This window comes from Erinaceus europaeus, chromosome 1, assembly GCF_950295315.1.
Source record: "Erinaceus europaeus chromosome 1, mEriEur2.1, whole genome shotgun sequence".
NCBI classification, from domain to species: domain Eukaryota; kingdom Metazoa; phylum Chordata; class Mammalia; order Eulipotyphla; family Erinaceidae; genus Erinaceus; species Erinaceus europaeus.
In genome coordinates this window covers 39,975,978-39,988,565 of record NC_080162.1, presented here as the reverse complement: position 1 = coordinate 39,988,565, position 12,588 = coordinate 39,975,978, and the positions used below count along the sequence as shown (strand labels likewise).

At 38.8% G+C, this 12,588-nt stretch overlaps 1 protein-coding gene across 5 annotated transcripts; it reads left to right on the top strand.

Annotated features, from left to right (window-relative positions):
* The first annotated feature begins 34 nt into the window (after positions 1–34).
* CSTF1 (cleavage stimulation factor subunit 1) lies at positions 35–11,381 on the top strand. 5 transcript variants are annotated; one of them, XM_060185001.1, is made up of 7 exons: positions 299–367; positions 2,320–2,456; positions 2,882–3,079; positions 4,841–5,118; positions 5,258–5,455; positions 6,245–6,635; positions 10,791–11,381. In XM_060185001.1, the coding sequence occupies exons 3-7, from the start codon at positions 2,911–2,913 to the stop codon at positions 11,048–11,050; spliced, it is 1,296 nt and encodes a 431-aa protein (XP_060040984.1). In that variant the 5' UTR covers positions 299–367; positions 2,320–2,456; positions 2,882–2,910; the 3' UTR covers positions 11,051–11,381. The 5 variants fall into 5 exon arrangements, with proteins under 5 accessions (XP_016047949.2, XP_007532960.2, XP_060040984.1 ...); XM_060184997.1 differs by having other exon boundaries at positions 302–367; positions 2,315–2,456; XM_016192463.2 differs by lacking the exons at positions 299–367; positions 2,320–2,456 and adding an exon at positions 35–168.
* The last annotated feature ends 1,207 nt before the right edge of the window (positions 11,382–12,588 follow it).

The window sequence follows — 12,588 nt, the reverse complement described above, 5'->3', positions numbered from 1 at the left end:
ACACAACGCGCAAGCGCACTTACACAGAGAGCCCGGAAGTGGAAGTAACGGCTCGTCTGTTCCCATTGCCTCTTGTTTCCGCGGTGCTCTCCGGATTTCAGACGTTTGTCTGTGGCACAGCAGCAATTTACTTTCAGGGTTGTCACGGAGGAGATAACGTCAGAGGAGGTGAACGAACTTTTACAATGTTCCTGTATCGTATGATGGGAAGAGCAGGAAAGAATGGGGGCCGATCGATAGCGCAGCGCTCGGCCCTTCGCCCTGTGAGCATGCGCAAGGAGCGCGTACTGGGAACGATCGATCGGGCTAAATTCGTGCCTCCATTTTTCTAGGAGTGAGCGGGAGATCGAGAGAGCCGGACTAGCGGGTACAGGGGGATCCGGGATGTGGAGCGAGACCCTGGTGTGGTCGGATGGGCCTTCAGGGGCCACAGGAAGGACTGGGTTGAGGCGGGAAGGGTCAAGAGAGCGGGGCGGCATGTGTCCTCAGTTCCAAGTATGGGGCTTGGCCTGCACACTCCCTTCTCTTACAAGATCCAGCTCCCACTCCTATGTCCAGAGTTCGCGGCTGCTTCGGAACAGTAGCAGAGCGCACAGCGAGGGGGGCCGGGTGTTATGCGCTGGTCTTTCTTCCAGCACCGGGCATAGACCAGCCGGTGGGTCGGGTGCTCACTGCCCTCGGACTTGAACCGGGGGTGATGGGGCGCTCACCTGCCCGGCTAGTGAACGTTCTACGGGAGTTGAGAGGCGTGGAGTTACCCACTGCCCACACACACACGCCCTTTTTCTTTTTTTCTTTTTCTCAAAAATATATGCTCCCTTCGTGGATGAAAAGACAGGACGAGTAGAGAGCTTTCAGTTCTGGGCTTTGAGTGTGGGCCGTGTTGGCGACTACTTTAGCTTTAACCAAGTTGCTCAGGCCTTTTTTTTTTTTCCAGTTAAGTTTTTCCCTCGGGTGTGAAGCGGTTTCATCTCTGCTGTGCCCCGTGTTGTTTACACAAGCATAGACGTGTATACATTTGCTTTGGCGTGCACTTGAATGGATTAAATGAGCTAATGCGTATCAAGGTTGTAGCACAATGTTCTGTAAGTGCTTAATGGACGTTAGCTGTTAACAATCAGTGCAGCACAATACGAGGTCGGGCTTTTGAATCAAATAGCCTGGCTCTTAAGATCCAGATTTTTGCCATTTCACGAGCTCTTTGGTCTTTATGAATTAACTAAGTACCTGGGCCTCATGTTGCTCATCTGTGATTTAGGACTAGATAAGGATAGAATGAGGTAATGTACATTACACATTTAATATGTATAGTATAATGAATGTCTGATGAATTTCAGCTCATTTTTCATAATGATGTTTTTAAGGAGCACTGCAAATGGTTAGGAATAGCACAGTCTCAGGAGTCAAAAGCACTTGCATTCTAACCTTGCTTCCTGCAGACACTAGTTATGAGACCTTGGATTTTATTGCCCACGGACTTAGCACATAGCGTTGGAGCTTCAGAGAAGTAAAAGTCAGTCAGTTGTTAGTGGTACAGTCTGTAGCCTCAGTTCTCCAGGGGTACTTACAGTTGGAAAACACAATTCCCACCTCTTCTCTGTAATAACCTTTTTCTAGAATCACCTTTGTAAAGTTCAACAATACCAGGAGGTAATAGTAGTAGTGCTGCTTCACTTTCATCAATATTTCTTTCTTGCTCTACATTTTACAGTTTCTTCTCTGCCACAGACACTTGGAGCTTTTATCCTTTTTGTTTGTTTTGCAACTTGTATTGCCTGCTTTACCCCAGACTCATACAGCCTTCTCATATCTATCTAGATAAACATACGTATAAACATTGGTTTTGACAATTATCTATTTGTGTTAGTTGGGGGAGGGGGTGATTATTGTTGCATGAACTAGAAATTGTTACTTCTCTTTTCACTTTCTCAGACTGAGGGAGAACAGTTCTAAGTCTTCTATATTTTTTAAAAAACATGGTTTATAGCTGTTTTGATTCAATCCTTTCTGCCAATAATTTATCAAGCAGTTCTCCTTTGAATCTTTCCAAAGTATACAACTTGATTTAGTTTTCATGTATAGTAGCTTTTATGCCCTGGTGTTTTTCCTTACTATTCTAGTTATACATGCTTTAACAAATCCAGTTGCCTTAAACGTGATAAGATTTATCTATTAGGAGAAAGAGTAAAGCACCTCTCAGCTCTGATGTAAGGTGGGATTATGAATTGAACCTTCAGCCTCTGAGGCCTCAAGAATGCAAAACCCGTGCTCTAGCAAACTGAGCTATCTTCCTGATCCTAAAATGTATTTTAAGAATAGTTGAAGTCAGCAAGTTAACTCACCTGGGTAGTGTGCCTGTCTTGTCATGCCCACAACCCATTTTGGGGGATGAGAAGCTTTGGTGGTATGATGTCTTCATTAACAGAAGATTCTAGGATAACAATAAAGAATTTAAGGTGGGTAGTTTGGTAGAGATGAAAGATAAATGAAGAGAGGTTCACTGTAAAATGTCAGCTAAAATGATTTAAGTAATTTGAATGTCAAATGCTTTACGTGTATTCTTTTATTTTTTTAACCAGAGCACTGCTCAGCTCTGGCTTATAGTGGTGCTGGGGGTTGAACCTGGAACTTCAGAGCCTCAAGCATGAGAGTCTCTTTGCATAAACACTATGCTATCTACCCCCACCCAGTACCTTTTTTTTTTAACCTTCAGTAACTTAATTAATAGCGTAGGGATCTGATCTCAGAAAATTAAGACACTGACCAAAGATAATGCAACTAGTAAAATTGGGATTAAGTCCCATCACTTTCAGAAGCCTGTGTTTCTTTGATTTATTTAGTTGACTGCCCGTCATCCTATGCCTATCTTCTCTTTTTGCAGTTATCAGGAAAATTGTCTTCCTCTTCAAAATGTATAGAACCAAAGTTGGTTTGAAGGACCGCCAGCAACTCTACAAACTGATCATTAGCCAGTTGCTCTACGATGGCTATATCAGCATTGCTAATGGCCTCATCAATGAAATCAAGCCTCAGTCTGTTTGTGCACCTTCGGAGCAACTCCTGCATCTCATCAAACTAGGTAGCTTGTGAATGCAAATCCACTGAGCCTCATAATAAGGTTTTAGGTTTTCACAGCACTAGAATTGTTCTTACTTCCACTTAGTTTTAATGTAATTTATGTGTTAGTACTAAGAACTGAAGGAGTGAAGAAAATTCAGAGTATGAAGACTTCGAACTTGGTCTAGGCTTAATGGTCTTTACATAAATTATCTAGAGTGTTTTGTCTTTGTGTATTTATTCTGAGAAATGTGTCACCAGATGATTTCCATGAAAATGTCCTAAGAGTGTAATGACACAAACCTGCACAGTATGACCTACTCACACTTAGGCTATATGGTTATCCAGTTAGGGCCACCATGGAAAATACATGCTATGTTGTTGATTAAAATGTAATCAGTGCATGACTGTATTGTTGACTTCATCCTTTCAGTTGCAGTTCAAACATCTGAATCCTCTTCAGCACTTCTAAAATAACCCTACTACCTCCCCTGACCTTCGCAGTGATTCTACCATGACAACCCTGTTTTCTTAATAACAGAATTGCTGTCTAAAATTTTCTTTCTTTGAACTGTTTGTCACTATCCTTATCCCTCTCATACCCCCCCCTTTTTGTTTTTTTCCAGACTCTGAATACCAGGAACTTGTGTATGATAGTATATCATAGTGTTTTGCTTAAGTCATGGAATACATTCATTAAAATATTGAATTGCCACATATGTTTGTGTGCTTTGACTGGAAATGTTAGTTATGAGGTATTTATCCTAAAGAAAGAAAATGAGGGAGTCGGGTGGTAGTGCAGTGGGTTAAGTGCAGGTGGCGTGAAGCGCAAGGACCAACATAAGGATCCCGGTTTGAGCCCCTGGCTCCCCACCTGCAGTGGAGTCACTTCCCAGGCAGTGAAGCAGGTCTGCAGGTGTCTGTCTTTCTCTCCCCCTCTCTGTCTTCCCCTCTCTCCATTTCTCTCTGTTCTATCTGACAATGACATCAATAACAACAGTAATAACTACAACAATAAAACAAGGGCAACAAAAGGGAATGAATGAATAAATAAATATAAAAAAATTTTTAAAAAGAAATAAAATGAATATAACAATGTCCAACAATATAGAATTGTAGTTGTTCCTGTATCCATAAACATCGGTGAAAAATATATTATGATAGCATAATGCTTATTTGTCATAATTAAATAAAACAAGTAACGTTGTATAGTGTGGCTCTATTTATTAAAATGAAGTAGTGATGGGTGGAGTTAAATTTTAAATTATTAATGAGAGAAAGAGAAACAAAATATTACTCATACATGCTATATAGGGGACTGAACTAGGGACTTTCTGTTTTTAGAGTCCAACACTTTATCCACTGAGCCACTTCCCAGGCTGCATTCATGGTCTATTTAACATTCTTATGTATTTCATTTGTATTAATGTTAACAGTCTAACTAATGAGCTTTAGAGCTGCTACTAACAGATCTCAGCATGGAAAATACTAACATCCAGAACGGGAACAAAGACAATTTATAAAAACCATTTATTTTGTTGAGCAACAGTAATGTAGTAGACTTTGGAGGCAAAAATCATGTGAGACAGAGCCTAACCTTCCACATACTGCCATTGAGTTGTCACTGTCTTACTCCTAGTAGATAATTTTGTTAAATGTTAGGTACAGTGCACCTCCAGAAAATAGTTGACATTGGTGAAGTTCTTCCCCAGTTCTTAAGCCAGAACTTTGTCTTGGCCTTTAAATAAAAAAAGTTCATGCCCTTGACTTGTATTTCTTTCAGGAATGGAAAATGATGATACTGCTGTTCAGTATGCAATTGGTCGTTCAGATACAGTTGCCCCTGGGACAGGAATCGACCTGGAGTTTGACGCAGATGTCCAGACTATGTCCCCAGAGGCTTCAGAATATGAAACATGTTATGTCACATCCCATAAAGGACCCTGCCGTGTAGCTACCTATAGTAGAGATGGACAGTTAATAGCTACTGGGTCTGCTGATGCTTCCATAAAGATACTTGACACAGAAAGAATGTTGGCCAAAAGTGCCATGCCAATAGAGGTAAAAATCCCAGTAACACTTTTGTTCATTCTAGGGTGTAGAAAGTAGCTTAATCAGCTTTACCTTTACTATGATTATAGATTGTATGCTTTGACCCAGGCATATTTTAAACCGTAAACATCTCTTCTTACTGGTCTAGGTCATGATGAATGAAACTGCACAACAGAATATGGAAAATCACCCAGTGATTCGAACTCTCTATGACCACGTGGATGAAGTCACATGTCTTGCCTTCCACCCAACAGAACAGATCCTAGCTTCTGGTTCTAGAGATTATACCCTTAAGTTATTTGATTATTCCAAACCTTCTGCAAAAAGAGCCTTCAAATATATTCAGGTTAGAAGTGTTTGTAAAAGAACTTTATAAATATATATATATTTTAAATATATGGTATTAATTATGCTCTTGAAATAGTATTTTTGCTATCAAGTGTTTGCTGGGAAAGTGGTATTCTATTTATTGTTATTGCCACCAAGGTTATTGCTAGGGCTCAGTGCCTGCATGACTACTTCATGGTGCATGGTGGCTTTTTTTTTCTTTTTTCTCTCTCTCTTTTCCTTTATAGACTGAGATAGAAGTAACACTGCTTCACCACTTGTAAAGATGCTGTTATCCTACAGATGGGGGCTAGGGACTTGAACCCTAGTCCTTTTGCATGGTAACTTGTACACTACCTGTTGCACTACCACCTACCCCCTGCTACTCTTATTTTTAACATGTAGTTCAGAATACTGATGTTTTAACAGTGACTCCCCCACCCTTAATAATTAAGCTTAATTTTTTATTCAAAACCTGGAGCCCTGGAACAGATAATTTATTTTATGTGTAAATTGTGTTTATCTTCATTAATTATGCATGAATAGGTGTAAGTTCACCCAGGATTCATTTGTTAAAAATAAAGCTAATTTCTGTAGTTTATTTTTCAGTCACACTAACAAGTACTGAATTTGGAAATCTTTGTTCAAATGACACTTTCATTTATTCCAGGGATCACATCTTCATATAATTTTATAACATTTGATTAATCTTATGAATTTCTTGCATCAACCAAATATTTTCCACATTTGCTTTGAAATTAATTGTTCACTGTTTGGTCATTTAATGTCATTGTCTCTGTTCTAATAGGAAGCCGAAATGTTACGCTCCATCTCATTTCATCCTTCTGGGGACTTCATACTTGTTGGAACTCAGCATCCTACACTTCGGCTTTATGATATCAACACATTTCAGTGTTTTGTCTCTTGCAATCCTCAAGATCAACACACTGATGCCATATGTTCTGTTAATTACAACCCTAGCGCCAATATGTATGTAACTGGTAGCAAGGATGGCTGTATCAAATTATGGGATGGTGTTTCAAATCGATGTATCACCACTTTTGAGAAAGCACATGATGGTGCGGAAGTTTGTTCGGCCATTTTTTCCAAAAATTCTAAGTACATCCTTTCAAGTGGAAAAGACTCAGTTGCTAAACTTTGGGAAATATCAACAGGACGAACACTGGTCAGATACACAGGTATGTAGGCAGTTGATTACATTTTCTTTAGCATCTTATAATTTCTGAACTCTGAGATTTATATAATAGAATCATATATTCTGTTTGAGCAAGTCAGATGCTATCCTCCATCTTACAGAGGAAATTCAGTCTTAGAAGATGAATAGTTTAGCCAAATTTTGAGTGAATAAGACACAAAACTGAAAATAGAATCAGGTTTTTTTTTCTTTTATTGGTTGATTTTTTTTTTTCCCCTTTTTCTGATAAGAGATAGAAGTAGGTAGGACCTAGATCCTCATAACTGGCAATATGTATGCTCTGTTGGTTACACCATCACCCTGTCCTAAATCAGTTTCTTAACTTGCTCTTCTTAGTGCATCCAAGCTTAAATTAGGTGTGACCCCATTCAAGTAATGTTTTAAGATCGAGTGGTCCATTTGAAGACTGCCCTCTAGTAACAGAAACATTAAAGGTAGTCCAGAGAAAAGCCTTGGTTAGTGGTGTATACATAAGGGAAAGAAGAGCTGAGAGGGGGAGAAGATCTACCCCTAAGAATAGAGGTAGCTCCAAATGAGAACACAAGTGTGTTCAGATCTTTATATTGCATAAAGTTAGACAGCTCTTCAGACAGAAAAACAAATTTGCTTTATCTTTAACTGGTGGCAGTTGTGTTTGTGATATCTTATGATACTTAAATTTATGCTTTCACTTGTAGTCAGTGTTCAGAACTCATGTGGCAATCTAGTATTAAAATACTGTGCTTTTTTTTGTTCTGTACCTTGTAGCAGCAAAATGCTTTTGGTAGGAAACTTGTTAGTTTCTTCTGTTGTGAGAGATGTTTGTGTATTTTACTTAAAATCACCATGACCATAGCACTAAATTCAAAGGAAAACGCTTGGGGGAGAGGACAGGCTCTTCTGTTTTGGATTTTTTAGCACTATAGACAACAGCAGAGGGTTACTAGCATTTGAACCACTAGGGTGCAGCATAGGCCTACCTTGCATTATTTCTATTTTCTTAGCTTCTGGCCAACTCTGGTTTCTGGGGTATATAATATAATTAAGAAGTGAAGTCTTGGGAAAGTCATTTCTATTACTGTTCTTTGACTTTCAGAAAAGATTTTTTTTTTTCCCTCCAGGGTTATTTGTGGGGCCCGGGGCCTGTACCACAAATCCACTGCTCCTGGAGGCCATCTTTTTCCATTTTTGTTGTTGTTGGGTAGGACAGAGAGAAATTGAGAGGAGGGGAAGACAGAGGGGGAGGGAAAGATAGTCACCTGCAGACCTGCTTCACCACTTGCAAAGTGACCCCCAATCTCCCTGACCTCCACTCCCTTGCAGGTGGGAAGCCGAGGCCTCAACCTGGGATCCTTGCACTGGACCTTGTTCTTCATAGTATGTGTCCTTAACCAGATGTGCTATAGCCCGGCCCAGCCTGGCCCCTAGAAAAGATTTTTTTTTTTTTTTAACTTTTGGGTTGTACATAGTTCATGGTATCCCAGCACCACCACCACCACCACCACCACCACCACCACCCCCCCCCGCAGTGGAGACTTTATATTTGATCTCTCCTTCCCTCTCCCTTTTTTAAAATTTTTTTGAGAGGTAGAAAAAGAGTAAAGAGACAAGCACAGCAAAACTTCCTTCAGTGTCATAGGGGCTAGGTTGGAGCCTGAGTCACACACATGGCAAAGCAACACACTATTCAAGTGAGCTATTTTGTTAGCCCACCTTTAATTTTTTTTTTTTTTTAGAAGGGTGAGAGGTAAATAGAGAAACAGAGACATCTGCAGTACTGCTTCACAACTTGTAAAATTTCCCCCCTGTAGATGGGGCTCAGGGACTTAACCTGGGTCCTCATTCATGATGATAACATGTGCTCTTTACCAAGTGTGCCACTGCCCAGCCCCCATATGTGTATTCTTCACTAATAGTCTCTTTACGTCAGATTTCTAAGAGTGGATGTAATTATGGGTCAAGATGATACCTAACTTCAGAGTTATTTCACCAGTTGACACACCTAATAACTAAACATGAGATTTCCTAGAATGTTTATCAGTACTAGATCATCAATCCTTTGAATTTTTAAAATCTGAGCAAACAAACAAAAACTAGCACTTTTTTCCTCTTAGAGTGAGATAAGTGATCTTGTGTTCCCAAAGCTTTTTTTTTTTTTTTGTAATGTGGTTTCACATCCTTTAGCCATTTTCAAATCAAATTTGAACTCGTCTCATTCCTTATGGCCTCTTTTTTAAATTAATTAATTATTTTGGATAGAGACTGAAAGGGCAGAGGGAGATAGAGAAAAACACCTGCTACACTGTATCACTGCTCATGAAGCTTCCCCATATATGACCTTTTTAATAGAAAGAATGTTAAACCAATGCCTGACATACTTTTCTTGCTTTTTCCTTCATTATCTTTTTTTAATTTTTTATTGACATCAGGGTTACCACTGGGGCTTGGTGCCTGCACTGTGAATCCACTGCTCCTGGCCAGCATTTTCCCCTTTTTTTTTTTTTTTTTTGTTTTTTGTTTTTTATTAGATAGAAGAGATGGGAATTGAGAAGGGAGGGGGGAGATAGAGAGGAAGAGAAAAAGGGAGTTGCCTACAGACCAGCTTCACTACTCATTAAGCTTCGTCATTGTAGGTGGGGAGCCAACGGCTCAAAATCCCAGTCCTTGTGCATGAATGATAACATTATCAATTGGATGTGCCACCACATGGTCCACTTTAATTTATTTTATTACCAAGAGCTATAATGTGTCCTTGAAATTTTTTCCTTATGATTTTGAAAATTAATTCTTTTAATGATAATAAAATGTTAAAATGGGAAAGAGATCTAGAACCAGAGAGACCACAGGACTTGCATGCCTGAGGGTCTAGACAAAGCTCAATCCCTGGCAGTGCCATTTCAGAACTGAGTGGTGCTCTGATCTTTCATTCTCTTTCTCTGTGATTATCTCTCATAAAAATAAAAATGTAGGGATCAGGCTGTGGGTAACCCTGCTAAGCTCACATATTACTGTGCACAAGGACTGGGGTTCAAGCCTGTATTCCCCACCTGCAGGGGGCGGGAGGAGCTTTATGAGTGCTTGGATATGGAAATCTTCCAAGAACTGAGGAGAAAAAATAATGGGGTGTTACTTGCCTAATGGCAACATTAATTATAAGTATTGAAACCAGATCTCATACTGAATTTGGGTTTGTCCGTAAAGATATATATTCCAGTTTTATAGATCTCCACTACATACTTTATTATTATTATTTTAAGTGTAAGATGGGGAAGTAGCATAATGGCTATTCAGACCACACATGCCTGAAGCTATCAAGTCCCACTTCAATCCCTAGTACCATCATTAAGTCAAAGCTGAACAGTACTCTGGTTTAAAATAGTAATCATAAGTAAAAATTTAAAACCATGGACTAAGTATGTATGCTCTGGTTTATATAATACGCAGTTGAGTGTACAATACCTGGAAGTTCTTGAAATAAATAAATACAATGTTCCTTAAATACTCTGAAATTTTGAGGCAGTTTTGAAAAGTGAATTTTTCATGTATGTATGCTAGAACTTTAGTTCATAGCACTTGAATCATAAGAAAAGAGTGTGTCTGTAAATAAAAGTTCATCATTGTGTTATTGGATACAAACTAAATACCTAGCAGTGAAAGAGTTATTAAATGTGTAGTGGTACTTTGAACTTGTGGTCAAAAGTGGTAGTTTCCAACTAGTAAAAATAAAGAAAGAAACCTGGGCAGCCAAGGAAATAGTGGGGTTTGATGCCTGAGGCTCCTGGTTCAATCCCTGTTGTTGGTTCTCAATAAACACACACACACACTATCTCTCTCTCTCCCTCTCTCTCTCTCTCTCTCTCCCTCCCTCTTTCTCTCCCTCTCTCTTCCTGTCTCTCATGAAATACATATAATCAGTTCTACATTTTTTCTGTGTTCTACCAAGAAGTGTGTCAAGACATTTAACCATCTAGCCTTATTTGGGAGACCCAAGGATGATTTCCTTTTTCATACTTTGTTTCCATAATTGCATAAGTTACTACAACAATTGTAAATGTTCCTTTAAATTGATAGAACTAATAGCAAAAGTAAAATAACTTCAGACCCTGAGATATAAACCTGGAAAGCCAAATTTTTTCTTAACCACTCAATTTCTGTGCAGGAGCTGGTCTGAGCGGGCGGCAGGTGCACCGGACACAGGCTGTATTCAATCACACTGAGGACTATGTGCTGCTGCCAGATGAAAGAACCATCAGCCTCTGCTGCTGGGACTCAAGGACAGCTGAGCGCCGAAACCTGCTCTCACTTGGTCACAACAACATTGTGCGCTGCATTGTGCATTCACCCACCAACCCTGGCTTTATGACATGTAGTGATGACTTCAGGGCACGCTTTTGGTATCGGAGATCTACCACAGACTAGAGTTAGGTTCTTTTCTTTAGGACCCTACCTCCTCTCCTTACTATACCCCCTCACCAGCTTCAGTAATAAGTCATTGTCCCATCTTTGGCAGTTGTGCTGCTACCTTTACATCCTTCCTGGATTTGAACAAAAGAATCTTTTTTTACCTTGATGTAGAATCATGGTGGAAAAAGTTGGAACCGCAGGATCTCTGCAGTTATTCTGCATTCACTGATTATTACAGTGTGATTTTCATCTGTTTTGTAATTACAGGACTTGTCAATACTCTTGATCATTTGAAGAAGGATAGGGTATTAAAGTGCTTTCTGGATTCCAAGGGGATCTGTCATGAGACATTTTCATTTGTCTATTTTGTCAACTTGCGTGCCTATTCTACATCCTCTTTGTATACTTCCTTTCAAAATGTCGTTTTGACTGAGAAGTAGGCATGTATCTCTGCTAATGAAGAGTTTAGTTTGGTGTAAGACTTTACAAAGTGACATCATTCTGATAACAGATCTGCAACATTAGTGTTAATTTTTCCACCAATAAAAACTAGTGGCCAGTTTTTCCTAAAAATTAAGAGGAGATATTTTAACCATATCTCCCACATTATTCTTTTACTACCTAAACTACTTATCTGCAGCAAATGTATTTCTGATGAGATTATTACCATTTGATAGAAGACATAATTGGAAATACATTGAAATCTAATCATAATTTGATTCTGTTACTCTCAGGTGTTACTTTTACAAATGAAATTGATTGCTATCTTGATTGGTTCGTCTGTAATTTTAAATCTTGTTTTTCAATTCCTTTCAATAGGAACTAACTAAATGACAGCTGTTGTCTGCAGATTTTTTAAATTAACTGATAAAGTTTCTTGAACTTTTTTAAGAGACAATATTTTTCTGAATTCAGCTATGTTAATAAAGCCTGAAACTCCTTTTGAAAAGATAAGCCAAATACAAATACCTCATTATCCAGACAAGAGTACCTAAAAATAATCTGGGATCACCTTATAAAATACTAAGTAGATTACAGTAAAATTAATTGCTTTGTGTTATAGAAACCTTAAAGTCTTCTGAAGTTTAATTCTGCTTTAGTCAGCCATGAGTGTCCTTTTGATTCTTTAGTGTATAAAGTCTTTTAAGTTTTCTTAACATGTTCAATCACAGGGTTATTGTTAAGATGTTTAAAAAGTGTTTTTTGTTTGTTTATTTTTTGTCCATAGGAAGTTTAAATTTCATTTTAGTTTGTGTCTTAATTCTCCAATATTTGAACTTGACCATCTTTGGGTGTTTTTAGATTAAAGGATACCTACTGAATGGGAACAAATACAACTAGTTTCGCCCCCCCAAAAAAAAAAATCCTTTTTTCCTTTTTCTTTCCACCCATGAAATTGTAAAGCAGAAATTTCACATTTGTTTGTTCTACTCCAACATGTGCACCACACTCTTGGCACAAATCCCAGTAGATCTCTTCTTTTTTAACTGTTCATAATTTAAAGTAGTCCAACCTTTTATAGATTTGGGGATAGTCTCAACTGTGAATCTGTA